This window comes from Bos indicus, chromosome 10, assembly GCF_029378745.1.
Source record: "Bos indicus isolate NIAB-ARS_2022 breed Sahiwal x Tharparkar chromosome 10, NIAB-ARS_B.indTharparkar_mat_pri_1.0, whole genome shotgun sequence".
Taxonomy (NCBI): Eukaryota; Metazoa; Chordata; class Mammalia; order Artiodactyla; family Bovidae; genus Bos; species Bos indicus.
Genome location: NC_091769.1, coordinates 72,036,297 through 72,055,448, shown reverse-complemented (window position 1 = coordinate 72,055,448; position 19,152 = coordinate 72,036,297). Strand labels below are relative to the sequence as shown.

Sequence of the window (19,152 nt, the reverse complement as noted above, 5' to 3'; positions counted from 1 at the left end):
TCCAGGGGGTCGGTCCTCCCAACCCAGGAATTGACCCAGGGTCTCCTGCAATGCAGGCAGATTCTTTACCAACTGAGCTACCAGGGAAGTTCAACATATCTCTATGGAAATAAGTAAAATTATTATGATTTTATTCTCTTATGCTATTCTTTTCAAGTTGATCAATGCTGTTTTGCCTCATAAAATTAATTGGCGAGTTCTCTCTAGCTCAGCTGGTAAAGAATCTGCCTGCAATGGCAGGAGACCCTGGTTTGATTCCTGAGTCAGAAAGATTCCCCTGGAGAAGGGATAGGCTACCCCACTCCAGTATTCTTGGGCTTCCCTGGTGGCTCAGCTGGCAAAGAATCCGCCTGCAATGTGGGAGACCTGGGTTCAATCCCTGGGTTGGGAAGATCCCCTGGAGAAGGGAAAGGCTACCCATTCCAGTATTCTGGCCTGGAGAATTCCATGGACTGTATAGTCCATGGGGTCACAAATACGTTACATGAAATTTTAACAAATGAATCCAGTAAAGTATAAAAGATGACCAAGTAATATTCATCCCAGGAATTTAAGGATGGTTTAGCACTATATTCTATTAATTTAATTTGCATATTAACAGATTAAAGATAAATACTATATTACCAATTAGTTAAAATCCAGTGTCCATTCCTGATAAGAACAAGTAGCAAACTGGAATTAGAAAGGGACTGCCTTAAAATGCTGAAGGTTATCTACCCATGGCCTATAGCAAACATCATATTTAATAGTGACAATTTAGAAGCATTCTTTGAAGTCAGTAACTGTGAGTGTGTTTATTGAATACTGTACTAGACGTCCTAGTCAGTACACTGAGAGGTGTAAAGGAAATAAAACCATATAGATTGGAAAGAAAGATTAGAGTCATTGTTTGCAAATATTATGATTGTCTACAGAGAAAATCCAACAAAATTTACAATCCATTAGAATTTAAGAGAGAGTTCAGAAGCTATTTGGATAAAGAGTAATATGCAAAAAATCAGAATTTCTATACTCTAGCAGCAAACAACTAGAAAAATATAAAAAAGATATTGTTTAAAACAGCTATTAAAAGAACAGAAATGAAAAAAAATAAAACAACAGGATGATTAAACCAAAGATGACTAAAACTTTTAGGAGAAAATCACAGACCTTTATTGAAGGACATAAAATAAACATAGGGATATTTACATTTGTGAATGAGAAGAATGAAAGCTAAAAATATTGGGGGAGACTGCTTACTGTGTTTCTTTCTTGGTGGAAGTAACTCTGTGATGTGGCACTACAGCTGTCTCAGTCCCTTCACTCCTCTACTTGGGGAAGTAGAGTGACTTAACTGATAAATCTGGGAAGATTAAACTGGTCATTTAGTTCCTGTCTTTTCTCTTCAGAAAGAGCTTATTGCTTTTGCTCCTGCAGGAGAAGCTCTCCTTCCATGTGGAAAGGCCTCAGTCAAACCATTCCCGCTACTGAGTCATCAGGATTAATTCTGGCAACTGTTGGCAGGGCCATTTGGCTTTGTCAAAATTCTAAACTAAGCACAACATTCTCACTTCTCTGTCTGCCACGGTCACATTTCTCAGTTTGTTCAAATTTTAGGTGAGTAAGGGTGGTTGCTTATTTTATCCCTTCAAAGACTCCAACAGTAAAAGTGGCAAATTTTCCCCCAAATTAATTTATAAATACAATGCAATTCCAATTCCCAATTAAATTATCAACAAGATTCTCAGATAACTTGAGAAGCTGTTCCCTGAGACTCACAGGAAGTGTAAAGGTCCAAGGATAGCTAAGACAGTGAAGGAAAAAAGAGAGAAGAAGGAAGAGAGGGAAAATTAGAGGTTCCTACTCAACCGGATATCAAGACTTACTATAAAACTTAAGTAATTAACATAGACTGATAATGTTATAGGGACTGACAAATAGACCAATGAATACAAAATAGAACCAAGAAGTAGACCCTGTTGTATATGACAATGGCAATTTATATTGTAATCAGTTGGAAGAAGACACTAGTCAATAAGTTGTATTTGTCAATAATAAATTGGATAACTTGTCTGTGCATGTGGAAACAGATAAAATTAAATATTTTATCACAGTATATAAAAATAAATTATATACAACTATAGATTATATTTAAAGTAAATTAACTGATAAATTAGAAAAATAACACTCACTGGATTGCCATAAACTGTAAGTTCTCTGAGGGAAGATATACCATCAAGTTTTTCCAGTTCTGCCATATCCTATTAAAAATTAAGCAGTAAATTATTATTAGGTTATCCAACATCTTCAAATATATGCTGATTTGAAGTTATTATATGTAGGTGTTGGACTGTAATGAGTTGAATCTTCTGAAATGAGCTTGAGTGACAATATTCTGTATTGTTGATTAAAGATAGATCTGTTTACTATTGATTTCAAATACATGATTGGGTAAAGATGATGTGCCAACATGGAAAACAGGCCACACAGCAGTCCTTGTTAGGAAAGACCCTATTTTTTCAGAAGAGTTATGATCTATTCTAAAACTCAGATTGTATTTGGTTAATTCCTAAGAGGACTGACCTAGATGTATGGAAAAGGAGGTGAATTCTAGTCTAAACAATTTCAAAGGTATATATCAAGCACAACCTTAACCAGGATGGAGCATGTCATGTTGAATGGACTGAATACTGACATATTTGCTGGGAATATATATGGTAGAAAAACTGCTTCTCTAATTAAATGAGTTGCTTTTGCTACTGAATGGGATTATTTATCATTATTTAACATTGGTGAAAGTTTGCAAATACATTTTCGTTTTTGCAAAATTATTTTTAAAAACGCTATTGCTGACAAAATTTAGGCAACACAATCAGCTTAAGGTGGTTGCTGCTGCTGCTGCTAAGTCACTTCAGTCGTGTCCGACTCTGTGTGACCCCATAGATGGCAGCCCACCAGGCTCCCCTGTCCCTGGGATTCTCCAGGCAAGAACACTGGAGTGGGGTGCCATTGCCTTCTCCAATGCATGAAAGTGAAAAGTGAAAGTGAAGTCGCTCAGTCCTGTCCGACCCTCAGTGACCCCATGGACTGCAGCCTTCCAGGCTCTTCCATCCATGGGATTTTCCAGGCAAGAGTACTGGAGTGGGGTGCCATTGCCTTCTCCATAAGGTGGTTGCTAGTTCACAGTAATGAAACGGTTCTTGATATGCTCCTATTCTTATTTGGAATGCCAAGTGGGTTTAGCCAATTCATCGAGTAACTATAAAAAAAATTTACACCTATTTTAGAGAAGGCCCCAAACCATGTGTATCCTTGAAATTATTAGTAAAGCTTGATACTGGGTAAAGTCTCAGATTCATATAAGTCTGATTTGACAAATCCTTTGTGTTAGCTCAATTTCTATCACTGAAAAGAGTTCCTATAGGAACGCAATTTTCCTAATTTAGATTTCTTCTAGATAAAGCTTTGAAAGAACCGTTGCCAGCTTTGGCATTCATCTTCTCAGATGAATGTTGTTTGAACCTTGATATATTGATTGTATGTTACTTTCTCTGTATATATATTTCCTAGTTGCTAGGTAGAAAAGGGTACTGCTCAGGCTTTTATATCACTCCAGAAAATCTTCCTGAACTTCAGCAAGTAGAGCCACAAACAAATATTAATCATGTATTTACTATGTACCAGGCACAATGCTATATATTAATACAAATTTGGGCAAGAAAGACTTGGTCCCTGCCCTTGTGGGGCAGTACACAGTTCAGTTTGTCTTCAAGGTTGTCTTAGAGGTATGGGAAGAAATAACAAAATTGGTACAAGGAGGGCTAACCAATCATCAGCGAAATACTAAGAGAAATGTTAGGATTGTGTATGATTATGTGTATACTTATCTGCATACTATCTCAGAATAGACCTTGGACAGGGCTGGTTGGGGCAGTGGCCTAATGGAAATAGGCTGAATTATGATCAGGTGAAACAAAGGCAGGAAGCCTTTAGTGGGGAAGATGAAACATTAAAGCCAAGTCAAAGTTCATTATCAGGAGTTGATTCAAACGTAACGTAGACCAAGTACAAATGTTAAGCTTAAAGGCCCAGAGGGAGTCTGGGGTTGAGATGCACAAACAGCTTGGACCAACAGCAGTCAGGAACTAAAAAGATCTCTTAGAGGATATCCAGGCAGATGCATGTGGGTTGGTCAGGTTTATAAGTCTAGAAGTAGGGTGAGCATTTCTGCATCCCAGAGTATTTACATGTCATATAAGTGATAAGTAGCTCACTAGCAAAATATTCATTGGTGTGTTTGACAGCTTTCTGTTTAGAGGGGTTAAGTCTTGCAAATCTTATAACAAAACAAAATAATGTTACCTGGATTTTATTATATCCTAGGAAGAGTTTCTCTAGTTTTACCAAAGGTTGTAATTTGCTCAGCTCTCGTAGTCTGTTTTCCTCCAGGTGAAGTGCCAACAGAGAGCTTGGTTTGGCAAAGGCACTGTCATTAAACGCTCTGATGCGGTTATGGTCCACTACCAATTCTTGAAGGACTTCTAAGTTGTCAAGTCCTTCAATTTGACTGATTTCATTTCCTGAAAAAAGGTAACTCATGATACGTCAAGTGAGCCCAAACTGAATAAGTTAACTATCTTTGTTTAAATATTTTTATCAAATGATTTTTTAAAAGTGAAGTATTAAAAGAACATGTTTCCAAGGAGAAAAACATTAATTTATAGGAAGGTAGCATCATCATCAAATAATACTAGGTAAAATTATTCCTTTATGTGTGAAAGATCAAGATACGATGTAGAAAATGTAGTGAATTGACCCAATCTGTCTCTTCAACAGTTAAGTGCTAAAATAGTTGATACTGATAAAAGTAGATGTATAAAATGGTGCAAAAGATATGCTTCCTAGCTCATACAACTCAGTAACAAGAAAAACAAGCAACCCAATTAAAAAATGGGCAGAAAACCTAAATAGACATTTCTCCAAAGAAGAAATACAGATGGCCAAGAGGCACATGAAAAGATGCTCAATATCACTCATTATTAGACAAAATGCAATTCATACTACAATGAAGTGCCACCTCACACTGATCAGAATGGCCATCATGAAAAAGTCCACAAATAGCAAATTCTGGAGAGGGTGTGGAGAAAAGGAAACCCTCTATACTACTGGTGGGAATATAAATTGGTGCAGACACTGTGGAGAACAGTATGGAGCTGCCTCAAAAAACTAAAAATAGAGTTGCCATATTATTCAGTAATCCCACTCCTAGGAATTTATCTGGAGAAAACAATAAACCAAAAAGATACTTCCACTCCAATGTTCACTGCAGCACTATTTACAAGAGCCACTTCCATTTACAAGACATGGAAACAACATAAATGTCCATAGACAGATGAATGGATAAAGATGTGGTACATGTATACAATGGAATATTACTCGGCCATAAAAAAGAATGAAATAATTTCATTTGCAACTACATGAATGGACCTAGAGATTATCAGGCTAAGTGAAATAAGTCAAAAAGAGAAAGACAAATACCATATGATATCACTCATATGTGGACTCTTGAGAGTCCCTTGGACTGCAAGGAGATCCAACCAGTCCATTTTGAAGGAGATCAGCCCTGGGATTTCTTTGGAAGGAATGATGCTAAAGCTGAAACTCCAGTACTTTGGCCACCTCACGCGAAGAGTTGACTCATTGGAAAAGACTCTGACGCTGGGAGGGACTGGGGGCAGGAGGAGAAGGGGACGACAGAGGATGAGATGGCTGGATGGCATCACTGACTTGATGGACCTGAGTTTGTGTGAACTCCAGGAGTTGGTGATGGACAGGGAGGCCTGGCGTGCTGGGATTCATGGGGTCGCAAAGAGTCGGACACAAGTGAGCGACTGAACTGAACTGAATCATCAGAAAACTGAGGGTCAGAGAAATTGTCTTGCTGAATGACATAACGGTAGCAACACTAGGCCTAACCTGGACCTTTTACGGTGCTGCTACTACTATGTCATTCAGTCTTTCACCCACTATTTATCCTCGTTTATTATTGGACTGAATTGTGTCTCCTCATATTTATATGTTGAAGTCCTAACCCCTAGTCCCTCAGAATGTGACTGTATTTGGGTTTTCAAAGAGGTAACTAATGTTAAATAAATGAGGTCATTCAGTTCAGTTCAGTTCAGTCGCTCAGTCGTGTCCGACTCTTTGCGACCCCATGAATCGCAGCATGCCAGGCCTCTCTGTCCATCACCAACTCCCAGAGTTCACCCAGACTCATGTCCATCCAGTCAGTGATGCCATCCAGCCATCTCATCCTCTAGGTGAGCACTAATCCAGTATCACTGGTGTCTATATGAAGAGGAGATTAGGACATAGACACAGAGGGGAAGACCATGCAAAGATACAGAGTACAATTACAAGTAAAGAAAAGAGGCTGCGGAAGTGACCAACCCTGCTGACATCTTAATCTTGGACTCTGGCCAAAAACTGTGAGGAAATAAATTTTTGTTGCTTAAGTCATCCAGTCTGTGGTACTTTGTTATGGCAGTCCTAGAAAACTAATAAATTACTGAATATGTGATTCCACTTTCTTGGAATTCTTCTCTTTGTAAGTTAACATATTTCATAGAATTTAAGATGTCAACATTGTTAAGATAGGTAAATATTTTGTGTATGCTAAGAAAGGGAAAAAAATCTCAGCTAGATAAACTATGCCATCAATTAAGGTACCACCTGATTTCAAGATGTTAAAATATTAAAGGGAGTGTTTCAGAATGGATGAAATATGGGAAATTTATCTTATTTTATTTTATTCTTTAGAGAAATTGATAACATCATAACCTTCAATAAAATTGAAAAGAATTAAATCACACAATTAAATTGAAACATTACCAGTGTCTTACTTATAAATGAAAAGAAGTCTATTAAGTCAGATTAAGAAAAATGACTCAGTTGTAAGTCACTTTCAAAAAATTATGTATTTGGACTGTCACTTTTAATATTTAAATCTAGTGGTATAAAAATCACATGAGATAGCTTTAAGTGTTGAATAATATCTATGGTAGCATGTTTTGGGGCATTATTCACTTTAGAATGCCCATTAAACATATTTAAGAAAGAGAACTCTAAAAAAACAATGCTAAATGTGACTTCAGGGATCTTATATTTCTATGACTAGCGGAATTTGCCACTCTTTAAAAATTTCCACTTATTTAACTAGTTACATTTTAGATAAATTTAGCTCTTAATCCTTAAGAATCTAATTTGCTTCCCTACAGCCCCACCCTGCCCTTTCCCTAAAGACTTTTCTACCATCTTAGCAAATTTAATCCAGCAGGTGAAATGTAGATTCATTAACTCTCTGATATATCCTGGCATGACCTTACCTTATTACTGCCCACATTTCTGTACTTCTCTACAGCTTTTTACCTCTTCTCCTTTTAAACTGACCTTAGAATTTTCTGTCTCCTCCTGTTCTGTATCTTTAACCTAACTGACCTCTTTCAATTCAGTTCAGTCGCTCAGTTGTGTCCGACTCTTTGCGACCCCATGAATCCCAGCACGCCAGGCCTCCCTGTCCATCACCAACTCCTGGAATTCACTCAGACTCACGTCCATCGAGTCAGTGATGCCATCCAGCCATCTCATCCTCTGTCGTCCCCTTCTCCTCCTGCCCCCAATCCCTCCCAGCATCAGAGTCTTTTCCAATGAGTCAACTCTTCTCATGAGGTGGCCAAAGTACTGGAGTTTCAGCTTTAGCATCAGTCCTTCCAAAGAACACCAGGGCTGATCTCCTTCAGAATGGACAAGTTGGATCTCCTTGCAGTCCAAGGGACTCTCAAGAGTCTTCTCCAACACCACAGTTCAAAAGCATCAATTCTTTGGCACTCAGCCTTCTTCACCGTCCAACTCTCACATCCATACATGACCACCGGAAAAACTATAGCCTTGACTAGACGGACCTTTGTTGGCAAAGTAATATCTCTGCTTTTGAATATGCTATCTAGGTTGGTCATAACTTTTCTTCCAAGAAGTAAGCGTCTTTTAATTTCATGGCTGCAGTCACCATCTGCAATGATTTTGGAGCCCCCCAAAATAAAGTCTGACACTGTTTCCACTGTTTCTCCATCTATTTCCCATAAAGTGATGGGACCAGATGCCATGATCTTCGTTTTCTGAATGTTGAGCTTTAAGTCAACTTTTTCACTCTCTTCTTTCACTTTCATCAAGAGGCTTTTTAGTTCCTCTTCACTTTCTGCCATAAGGGTGGTGTCATCTGCATATCTGAGGTTATTGAGATTTCGCCGGCAATCTTGATTCCAGCTTGTGATTCTTCCAGCCCAGCATTTCTCATGACGTACTCTGCATATAAGTTAAATAAGCAGGGTGACAATATATAGCCTTGACGTACTCCTTTTCCTATTTGGAACCAGTCTGTTGTTCCATGTCCAGTTCTAACTGTTGCTTCCTGACCTGCATACAAATTTATCAAGAGGCAGGTCAGGTGGTCTGGTATTCCCATCTCTTTCAGAATTTTCCACAGTTTATTGTGATCCACACAGTCAAAGGCTTTGGCATAGTCAATAAAGCAGAAATAGACGTTTTTCTGGAACTCTCTTGCTTTTTCCATGATCCAGTGGATGTTGGCAATTTGGTCTCTGGCTCCTCTGCCTTTTCTAAAACCAGCTTGAACATCAGGAAGTTTACGGTTCACGTATTGCTGAAGCCCAGCTTGGAGAATTTTGAGCATTACTTTACTAGTGTGTGAGATGAGTGCAATTGTGCAGTAGTTTGAGCATTCTTTGACATTGCCTTTCTTTGGGATTGGAATGAAAACTGACCTTTTCCAGTTCTGTGGCCACTGCTGAGTTTTCCAAATTTGCTGGCATATTGAGGGCAGCACTTTCACAGCATCATCTTTCAGGATTTGGAATAGCTCAACTGGAATTCCATCACCTCCACTAGCTTTGTTGGTAGTGATGCTTTCTAAGGCCCACTTGACTTCACATTCCAGGATGTCTGGCTCTAGGTCAGTGATCACACCATCATGATTATCTGGGTCATGAAGATCTTTTTTGTACAGTTCTTCTGTGTATTCCTGCCACCTCTTCTTAATATCTTCTGCTTCTGTTAGGTCCATACCATTTCTGTCCTTTATTGAGCCCATCTTTGCATGAAATGTTTCCTTGGTATCTCTAATTTTCTTGAAGAGATCTCTAGTCTTTCCCATTCTGTTGTTTTCCTCTATTTCTTTGCATTGATCGCTGAGGAAGGCTTTCTTATCTCTTCTTGCTATTCTTTGGAATTCTGCATTCAGATGTTTATATCTTTACTTTTCTCCTTTGCTTTTCACTTCTCTTCTTCTCACAGCTGTTTGTAAGGCCTCCCCAGACAGCCATTTTGCTTTTTTGCATTTCTTTTCCATGGGGATGGTCTTGATCCCTATCTCCTGTACAATGTCACGAACCTCATTCCATAGCTCATCAGGCACTCTATCTATCAGATCTAGGCCCTTAAATCTATTTCTCACTTCCACTGTATAATGATAAGGGATTTGATTTAGGTCATACCTGAATGGTCTAGTGGTTTTCCCTACTTTCTTCAGTATCAGTCTGAATTTGGTAATAAGGAGTTCATGATCTGAGCCACAGTCAGCTCCTGGTCTTGTTTTTGTTGACTGTATAGAGCTTCTCCATCTTTGGCTGCAAAGAATATAATCAATCTGATTTTGGTGTTGACCATCTGGTGATGTCCATGTGTAGAGTCTTCTCTTGTGTTGTTGGAAGAGGGTGTTTGCTATGACCAGTGCTTTTTCTTGGCAAACCTTCAAATATGCTCATAACTTCACTAGCTACCATCTCTTACCTATTTTTCAAGGACAAGTTCCTTAAACATGCAGCCTCTAACCTCTATTGTTTTTACTGCCTATCCAATAGTTTCCCACAGTTCCAAATCTGATACTCTGAAGGTTACCAGTGTTTCCTTTTTGTTGAATCCAATTGTCTACATCCAATATTCTTTTCACAGGCCTCATTCTTTTCCTCATCTGACTTTGGTCAATCACCCTTTTTCTCCTGACATTGAGAGTTTGTATTTCTTGGTTTTCTTTCAAAATTTCTTGAATGACTCCTCTGCTCGTTCTTTTTTTCCCAGCCTTCTTAATGCCGGGAATGGGGTGTGGAAGGGAATTATTGAGAGGTAGTGGGGGGAGTTGTGTCTCTACATGTCTTTTCGGCTTTTCATTCTTTCTCTTTTATCATTATTTCCTAAAGAAGCACATATACTATGACTTGACCTATCACCTCCACTGGGATAATTCTAAACTATACATCTCCAGTTCTGATCTGTGGTCCAGTACCACTACTTGAAAAAGTTTCCATTTTTATGTCTCAGAGTGGTCACAACATTATCCTCCCCCTAGCTTTAGAAATGTGTTTGCCAATGTCTTAATGAAAGCATGAAAACATCCTGAACTATTTTTCTCTCCTTGTATATTTAGTCACTAAGTCCTAATATTTACTTCTTTTAAACAACTTTTTGGACTCCCCCCTTTTACTCACCCTTTCCACTGACACCATGACACCATTCTAGTCCCAGCCCTTATTATGTCATTCATACTGGATAAAAAATGCATGTGCTTTGGTGAGCTAGAATGCAATCTTCTATAGCCCTAGAATATTGCATTTACATTATTTATATAAATAACTCAAGATAAACCCAGTTGTGATTACTCAAATATTTTTGTCAATGAATCTGTTCTAACAGTGATACTTATAACTGCTTTCAAAATAGAATGATAATCAAGTCAGTTTTTAATAATAAAGACTCACACATTAATAATGTTGCTACTCACCCTGAAGAAAGAGAAATTTTAAATTTCTTAGTCTGTTAAGTTGCAGCTGAATCAAATTACAAATTCCATTGTAGCCCAAATGAAGAACTTCTAAACTGTTCATTATTGGAGGCAAATTTTCACTGCTCGTTGTATCTCTGAAACACAAATGTCAGTTTGGCCCATAAACTTAATTTCAAATTAGCTGTTTGTATAAACATAAAACGGAGAAGGTAATGGCAAACCACTCCAGTACTCTTGCCTGGAAAATCCCATGGACAGAGGGGCCTGGTGGGCTGCAGTCCATGGGGTCGCTAGGAGTCAGACACGACTGAGCGACTTCACTTTCACTTTTCACTTTCATGCATTGGAGAAGGAAATGGCAACTCACTCCAGTGTTCTTGCCTGGAGAATCCCAGGGACAGGGGAGCCTGGTGGGCTGCCGTCTATGGGGTCGCACAGAGTCGGATACTACTGAAGTGACTTAGCAGCAGCAGCTGCAGCAGCATAAACATAAAAAGGCAGTTTATTATGCTGCTGCTAAGTTGCTTCAGTCGTGTCTGACTCTGTGCGACCCCACAGACGGCAGCCAACCAGGCTCCCGTCCCTGGGATTCTCCAGGGAAGAATACTGGAGTGTGTTGCCATTTCCTTCTCCAGTGCATGAAAGTGAAAAGTGGAAGTGAAGTTGCTTAGTTGTGTCCGACTCTTTGCGACCCCATGGACTGTAGCCTACCAGGATCCTCCATCCATAGGATTTTCCAGGCAAGAGTACTGGAATGGGTTGTCATTGCCTTCTCCGAGTTTATTATGTACTTACTATAAATTGAAGGAAAAGAATGAATTTACTAATAGAGCAAATTAAGCTATATCATTCTGCCTTTATAATTCATATAATAATCACTTTTTCTTCTTTAAAATCAGTTTTATATGATAAAAAGCAAAGAAATACAGAAAGTGTTACTCAGAATAAAAAGCAACAGCTGGCACAATCAGGCAAGAAAAAGAAAAAAATTAGTGACAGACTTTATTTTCTTGGGCTCCAGAATCACTACAGATGGTGACTGCAGCCATGAAATTAAAAGACACTTGCTCCTTGGAAGAAAAGCTATGACAAACCTTGACAGTGTATTAAAAAGTACAGACATTACTCTGTCAACAAAGGTCCATCTAGTCAAAGCTATGGTTTCTCCAGTAGTCATGTACAGATGTGAGAGTTGGACCATAAAGAAGGACGAGCGCTGAAGAATTGATGCTTTTTGAACTGTAGTATTGGAGAAGACTCTTGACAGTCCCTTGGACAGCAAGGAGATCAAATCAGTCAATCCTAAAGGAAATCAATCCTGAATATTCATTGGAAGGGCTGATGCTTAAGCTGAACCTCCAATACTTTGGCCACTTGATGTGAAGAGCCTACACATTAGAAAAGACTCTGATGCTGGGAAGGATTGAAGGCAGGAGGAGAAGGGGACGACAGAGGATGAGACGGTTGGATGGCATCACTGACTTAATGGACATGAGTTTGAGCAAGCTCTGGTAGATGGTGAAGGACAAGGAAGCCTGGTGTGCTGCAGTCCATGGGGCTGCAAAGAGTCTGACATGACTGAGCGACTGAACAGCAACAACTCTAGATTGGAAAGGAATTGGTAAAACTGTCTTTATTCTCAGATGACATGATCTTGTATTTAGAAAATCTGAAGGAATCCACCAAAAAAAAAAAAAAAAAAAAAAAAAACCCTATCATTGCACCAATAAATTAATTCATGAAGATACAGGGTAAAAGATTAATATACAAAAATCAATTGAATATCTATACATCTGTAATAACTAAGAATGAAATTGAGACTTTGTTTACAATACTATAAAAAATGATAAAATACTTCAGAAAAAATTAATAAAAGGAACTGAAAATGTATACATAGAAGACTACAAAACATTGCTGAGATAAATTAAAGATCTAAATGAATAGAGAAAAATCTCATGTTCACACAGTAGAAGACTATTACTACTAAGACAGTAGTTCTGCCAAAATTGATTAATAGAATCAATTCAATCTCTATCAAAGTCTAGCAGGTTTTCTCCCTTTTCTTTTTCTCCAGAAAATAACCATCTCATCATTGCATTTATGAGGAAATGCAAACAACCCAGAATATCTAAAATAATCTTTGAAAAGAATAAGGTTGGAGGGCTTATATTTCCTGATTTCAAAACTTATAAAGCTGCAGTAATCAAACCAGTCTGGAAATCGTAGGAGGACAGACTCACAGATCAATGGAATAGAATAAAGAATCCAGAAATAAACTTCTACAGTTATAGTCAATTGATTTTCAACAAAGTTACCAAGGCTATTCAATTTAGCCCTCACATTTTACTTCACAATATATACAAAAATAAACTCAAAATGGATTATAGTCCTAAATGTAAGAGAAAAAAAATTTCTTGAGGAAATCATGAGAAAATCTTTGTAACCTTAGGTTAGGCAAAGAGTTCTTAGGTACAACAACATGATAATCTGTAAGAGAAAAAGTTGATAGATTGGACTTTATCAAAACTTAAATTCTTTTAAAAGATATCATTTAAGAAAACATAAAGACAAGCCACATGTTTAGAGAAAAATACTTGTAAATCATTTATTTGATAAAGGTGTTGTATCCAGAATATTTGATGAATTTAATAATAAAAACCCAAACAGCATAACTGAAAAATAAGCAAAATATTTAAACAGGCAGTCACCAAATAAGATAAAATAATGGCTAATAAGCATATGAAAAGCTGCTCAACATTAGTCATAAGGGAAATGAAAATTAAAACCACACTAAGATACTTCTTTAACTCCATTAGGATGGCTGTAATAAAAAATGTAGACAAATGTTGGTGAGAATATGGGGAAATTAAAACCCTCAAAACTTTTTTTGGTAATGGAATTTGGTACAACCACTTTGGAAAAGAGTGTGGCAGTTTTTTAAGAAGTTGACTCAGGAATTTCACACTTAGATGTCTACATTTTTTATTACAGCCATTCTAATGGAGTTGAAGTATCATATTGTGGTTTTAATTTGCATTTCCCTCATGACTAATGTTGAATTGTACATAAAGGGTAAGTGTTATGGTATGTGAATTGTATCTCAAAAGAAAAAAAAAACACAACCCACAGTTCTTAAACATACAAGGTTTTTTCTTTTACTTTTTTCTTTTTTACAATAAGGGTATGAAATGGAAGAAGCAGGGAAAAACAATAACAAAGGAGTATTTTGGTGTCTTTTTATTTATAAAGTTTATTTTTGCTAGGCAGCTATTAAGTATTAAATAAGCTAAATGTATGTTACTACTGGCATTGATATGACTGCTTTTAAAATTCCCAACCAAAATTATTTATAGTTGTAAAAAAAGAATAATACCTGTTCATTTTTGAAGTTCCTTGCTGCCCATAGCCACTTGAAGGCACTTTCTGGTAGAGCAGTTGTCTACTGGTCAAGTGAGTCTGAGGTTTTAGTCGGGGTATGATTGATTCAATATGGTTATAGTTTAGGCATAACACCTACAGAAAGAATCCATGATTACTCAGCTATTAAAATATGAATGATGCTGTATATATATCTTTGGTTTGAGGTTATCACCATCCTAAAAACTGTTAAGATGCTATGGATAAAACTTGGACTATACAACATAATTTAATATATTAGTGTTAACAATGACAAATTTTTATGTCCCAAATTGTCTGGATTTGACTTTGAAAGTGTTTTTTATTATTTGACATGCTGAGAAATGACACCATTTCAGACAAAATAATGAAGACCCTAGAAAGCTGCTCAACTTTCTCAATCTGTACTCCTGACTTCTCCAAGCTTTATTTAGATGAAATAACTCTTTAGTTGGAGAGATTGTTATTTCCCTAAGTTTAAAAGGCCTTAGTAAATGTCTCAAACCTATAGGACAGGAGGCAATGAGGCTGCTTTGAGAACCACAGTGCCCTCCAACTTCGCTCATGACAGAGGCAGCTTTCCATCCCATCTCCTATTAGAGAGGAAGATTCACTGCTTATAAGACAATCACATAAAATTGAGGGGCAGGAGGAAAAGGGGACGACAGAGGATGAGATGGCTGGATGGCATCACCGACTCAATGGACGTGAGTTTGAGTGAATTTTGGGAGTTGGTGATGGACAGGGAGGCCTGGTATGCTGCAATTCATGAGGTCGCAAAGAGTCGGACACAACTGAACTGAACTGAACTGAACTGAAATCACTTTGGGAAGTAATACTTTTTTTCTTGGTGAAAAATTGCTTTAGGAAAAATAATTTCTTTAATGACATGAATATACATTTTAGTCTAAAGTAAAGAAGATTACAACCTGCACTGAAAATCTTAAAAGAAGAAAAGAAAATTTGTGAGTGACTCACCTTCACATTAGGCAGATAGATTAATCCACTGAATGAGGTGAGATTATTGTTCTGTAGATTCACATTACACACATTTCTGAACTGGTCAACTGGAATCAAATCCACAGTTCTGAATTGAGACAGAGTAAATACAGTTATAACTTTAATGGGCATATTATATTGGTGAAATCTCTCACATGTAACACCAAAGCCATTTTGAAAAATTTATCTGACAAATTCTATGAAAAACAATTGCCATAATATAAAATGTATGGATCAAATGATCCGATAAATACATATTTTTGTTGGGTATATGTGTAAGAAAAATTACATAGAATTCCATTGACTTAAGAAATATGTCTATTACCACATAAACAGCACTATCATAAAAGAAACATCCAATTTCTTTATAAATTCACATACGTGCTCATGAAATCATAGTGAAGTTGATACGGTAATCCAAAAGATATTCAGTTGTAAACTGTAGAGGATATATATGAAACAGGTTATTTCTGAAATGCCAGGAAAAGGTTTGGGATGGGAAAGAAAAGGAGAAAGTAGGTAAGGTCTTTGAAAACAGTTTTCTGTGTAATTTCCTGAAAACTTTTATGGCATTCCACCTTATACGGATGTTTTGGTAATTAGTCAGAATGCTTGATTCCTAGTTGATAGCTTTAAAACTTTTTTACCTTCATTTGAGTTATGAAGAAAAGCATAAAGCTAAATCACCTTGCTCTGATTCCTTCTTTTTAAAGATATATCAGTTTATTTCATTTCTTTCTTTTCTAAATTGAGGTATAGTTGATGTACAAATGTATATAAAGTTCAGATGTACAACATAGTGATTCACAATTTTTAAAGATTACACTCCATTCACAGTTATTGTAAAATATTGGCTATATTCCCTTTGCTGTATAATATATTCTTGTAGTTTATTTATTTTATACAGACTATATGTAGCTCAGTCTCCTACCCCTATTTTGCTCCCGCCTTCCCTTTCCCCAATAACCACAGGTTTATTCTCTGTATCTGTGAGTCTTTTTTTTTTTGTTATATTCACTAGTTTTATTTTTTAGATCACATACAAGTGATATCATATAGTATTTGTCTTTCTCTGTCTGACTTATTTCACTTAGCATGATACCCTCCACCTATGTTACTGCAAATGACACAATTCTGTTCTCTTTTGTGGCTGAGTACTATTCTATGGTACATATATATACTATATCTTATGTATTATCTGTTTATGGCCATTTAGGCTGCTTGCATATCTTGGCAATTGTAAATAATGCTGCTATGAACATAGGGGTGCATATATTTTTTTAATTAGTATTTTTCATTTTTTTTTTCCCAGATGAATGCCTGGGAATAGAAGTGCTGGGTCATATGTTAGTTCTGTAAAAATGTCAACTCAGATCTTCTGCCCATTTTTAATCAGGTTTTTTTTTTACACTGAATTGTATGAACTGTTTATATATTTTGGATATTAACCCCTTGTTGGTCATATAATTTGAAAATAATTTTACGCATTCAGTAGGTTGTGTTTTCATTTTGTTGATGGTTTCCTTTGCTGCACAAAAGCCTAACCACATCTTTAAATCCTCAACTCTTAAGTTATAATTATAACATACTTTATCCATTAGTAAGCTGCTTATTCTTTCAACATGTTTTCATTAGTTATTTCCTAAGTGCAGAAGATGTGTTTAGAAAGTCTACAAATATGAAAGACACTGTCCATGCACTCAAGAAATGGGATACAGAAAAACTAATTAAAAAAAAAGGAAAACTGCCACAATACGATTAGGTATAACTGAATTTTAGGGAAAGAAAAACCTATTTGGGGAAGTCAGAAATGACTTCACCAGGAAGAAAGATCTTAAAATGAGACTTGGAGAATTTGGGGCATCTGTCAGGCAAGAAAGAGTTCCCGGCAGTGAAACAGCTGCAAGCAAAGGTAGAAACATGAAACAGCATTTTGTGACTGAGATTAAGGAATAGAATATTTTAGAATTTCTGGAGTATAAACAGTTATGGTGCAGTAAAGGTAATGAATGATTACAAGAGATAAAAATGGACTGGCAATGAAAGGGCCTCCCATGTCATCAAAGAGATTTAAAATTTTATTCTCTCTACAGTGGAAAGCCACTGACAGATGTTGAGAAGGGAAGTGATCTGATAAGACTTGCATTGTAGTAGGCAGTATGGATAATAGACTTGCAGGTAAGGTTATATGAGACAAAAAACAATAGTTTCTAAAATAGGTAATTCTCCAATCTAGGACAATGGCAATGACTATGGAAAGAAGGTAGAGGGAACTATGACACAAACTTAAGACACAGACTCTGGAGAATGTAGTGATTAATTAAAAATGGAGGACAAAGGAGAGAGAGATGTGGACCCTAGATTTTTGGCTTGGGCAACAACAGGAGAATGTTATTTCCTAGATGCTATCTAGGGAGCAAATATTCAAAAGAGGAGCCCAGGTTCAGGCTAAATTAGGGATTCATCATAAATTAAAACTACGGCTGAAGATATCTGCCTATGAAGAGTATAGAAGAGAAAAAAGAAGAGAAAAGGATTTATTAACCATTATCATTATCTAACAATGATAACATTCATGAGAACAGCATCAGAGGAATGCTAACAGTGAAAGCTAGATAATGCTGGATTAGAATGATACAATGTGATGAGCAAACATAGTATGTTCCCATTTAAAAAACTTGGTTATAAAATAAAATAGAAATAAAAAGTCTTAGAAAGAGCTTGATGACATTTTTAATCATAATGTGTGATAATAAAAGTTATTAATGCACTTCAAAGATGGAAAAATTAATATGAGATTGTGAAGTAGGGTGGTCAATTTTCTGAATTATTGGCTATATTTGGATAAGATGTATAAATTATAAACCTTACAAAAATAATAATGACTACACATTTAATTATAATATCAAATTGCTATTGTTTAGTCATGTCTAAAACTTGGGACCTTATTGTCCTTGCAACTGCCAGGCCCCTCAGTGCATGGGACTTCCAAGGCAAGAATACTGGAGTGGGTTGCCATTTCCTACTCCAGGGGATATCCCCGACTCATGGATTGAAACCACATCTCCTGCTTGGCAAATGGATTGTTTACCACTGAGCTGCCAGGGAAACCCTCAAATATCAAATAGCATATAATAAAATGATTGTACCTGATGGATGATGAAGTCCAATTTAGTTCTTGCATTTGGGTGAAGTTTGGGTGTCCTTGTCGTTCAGCAATCATGTCAGAAGTAAGTCTACCACCAAACAAATCTTTTGCACACTCAGTCTCTGGTGGTTCCTGTATATGAGGATATTTAGAAAGTGATGTCCTCTCTTACAGATGATTGTGCTGTGCTTAGTCACTCAATTGTGTCCAAGTCTTTGTGACCCCCAAGGACTGTAGCCCATCAGGCTCCTCTGTCCGTGGAATGCTCTAGGCAAGAGTACTGGAATGGGTTGCCATGCCCTACTCCAGGTTTACAGATGACTAAATGTCTTTAATTCTTTGGTTCCAGGTCAAAATGGAGTGGACTCATTTCTCCCTATTTCATACTAAGTACAGCCAAACCTTCTGGATATTACATATAAAATACACATAGGAGACTGAAAGGTTCAGAGAAGAAGGCAGACCAGCTAGAAACCTTGGGACCTGAGGAATAACACTGTGGTGAGTTCTCTGGTGTGTTACTCTGATAATAATAAGAAACCTTCATCTACTGTTCCTGCTTGGCCATATGGTCAGGCAGGAGAACAATGAAAACCTGACCTGTGCCATAGGGCACAGCCCTATGGAAAATGATGGGTATATTAAAGTAGGGCACGTTGATGCCCATCTGAACTCACTTTCAATTTTGGAAGGTGATTGAAATCGACAAGCAGATAGGCCCATATGTTCACTTAAGGTGGCCACCTGGGTCTATAAAATAGGTGGACACTGGGGG

At 37.1% G+C, this 19,152-nt stretch overlaps 1 protein-coding gene across 2 annotated transcripts in view; it reads right to left on the bottom strand.

Moving 5' to 3' along the window:
- The window catches only part of LRRC9 (leucine rich repeat containing 9), a 121,731-nt gene that overhangs the window by 13,636 nt on the left and 88,943 nt on the right, over positions 1-19,152 (bottom strand). For both annotated transcript variants that reach the window (XM_070797686.1, XM_019969005.2), the window contains exons 24-29: positions 18,379-18,509; positions 15,209-15,317; positions 14,208-14,347; positions 10,832-10,968; positions 4,342-4,559; positions 2,172-2,240 (exon numbers count right to left, since the gene is read on the bottom strand). In XM_070797686.1, coding sequence (XP_070653787.1) covers positions 2,172-2,240; positions 4,342-4,559; positions 10,832-10,968; positions 14,208-14,347; positions 15,209-15,317; positions 18,379-18,509 — 804 coding nt within the window. The remainder of the gene's footprint in view (positions 1-2,171; positions 2,241-4,341; positions 4,560-10,831; positions 10,969-14,207; positions 14,348-15,208; positions 15,318-18,378; positions 18,510-19,152) is intronic.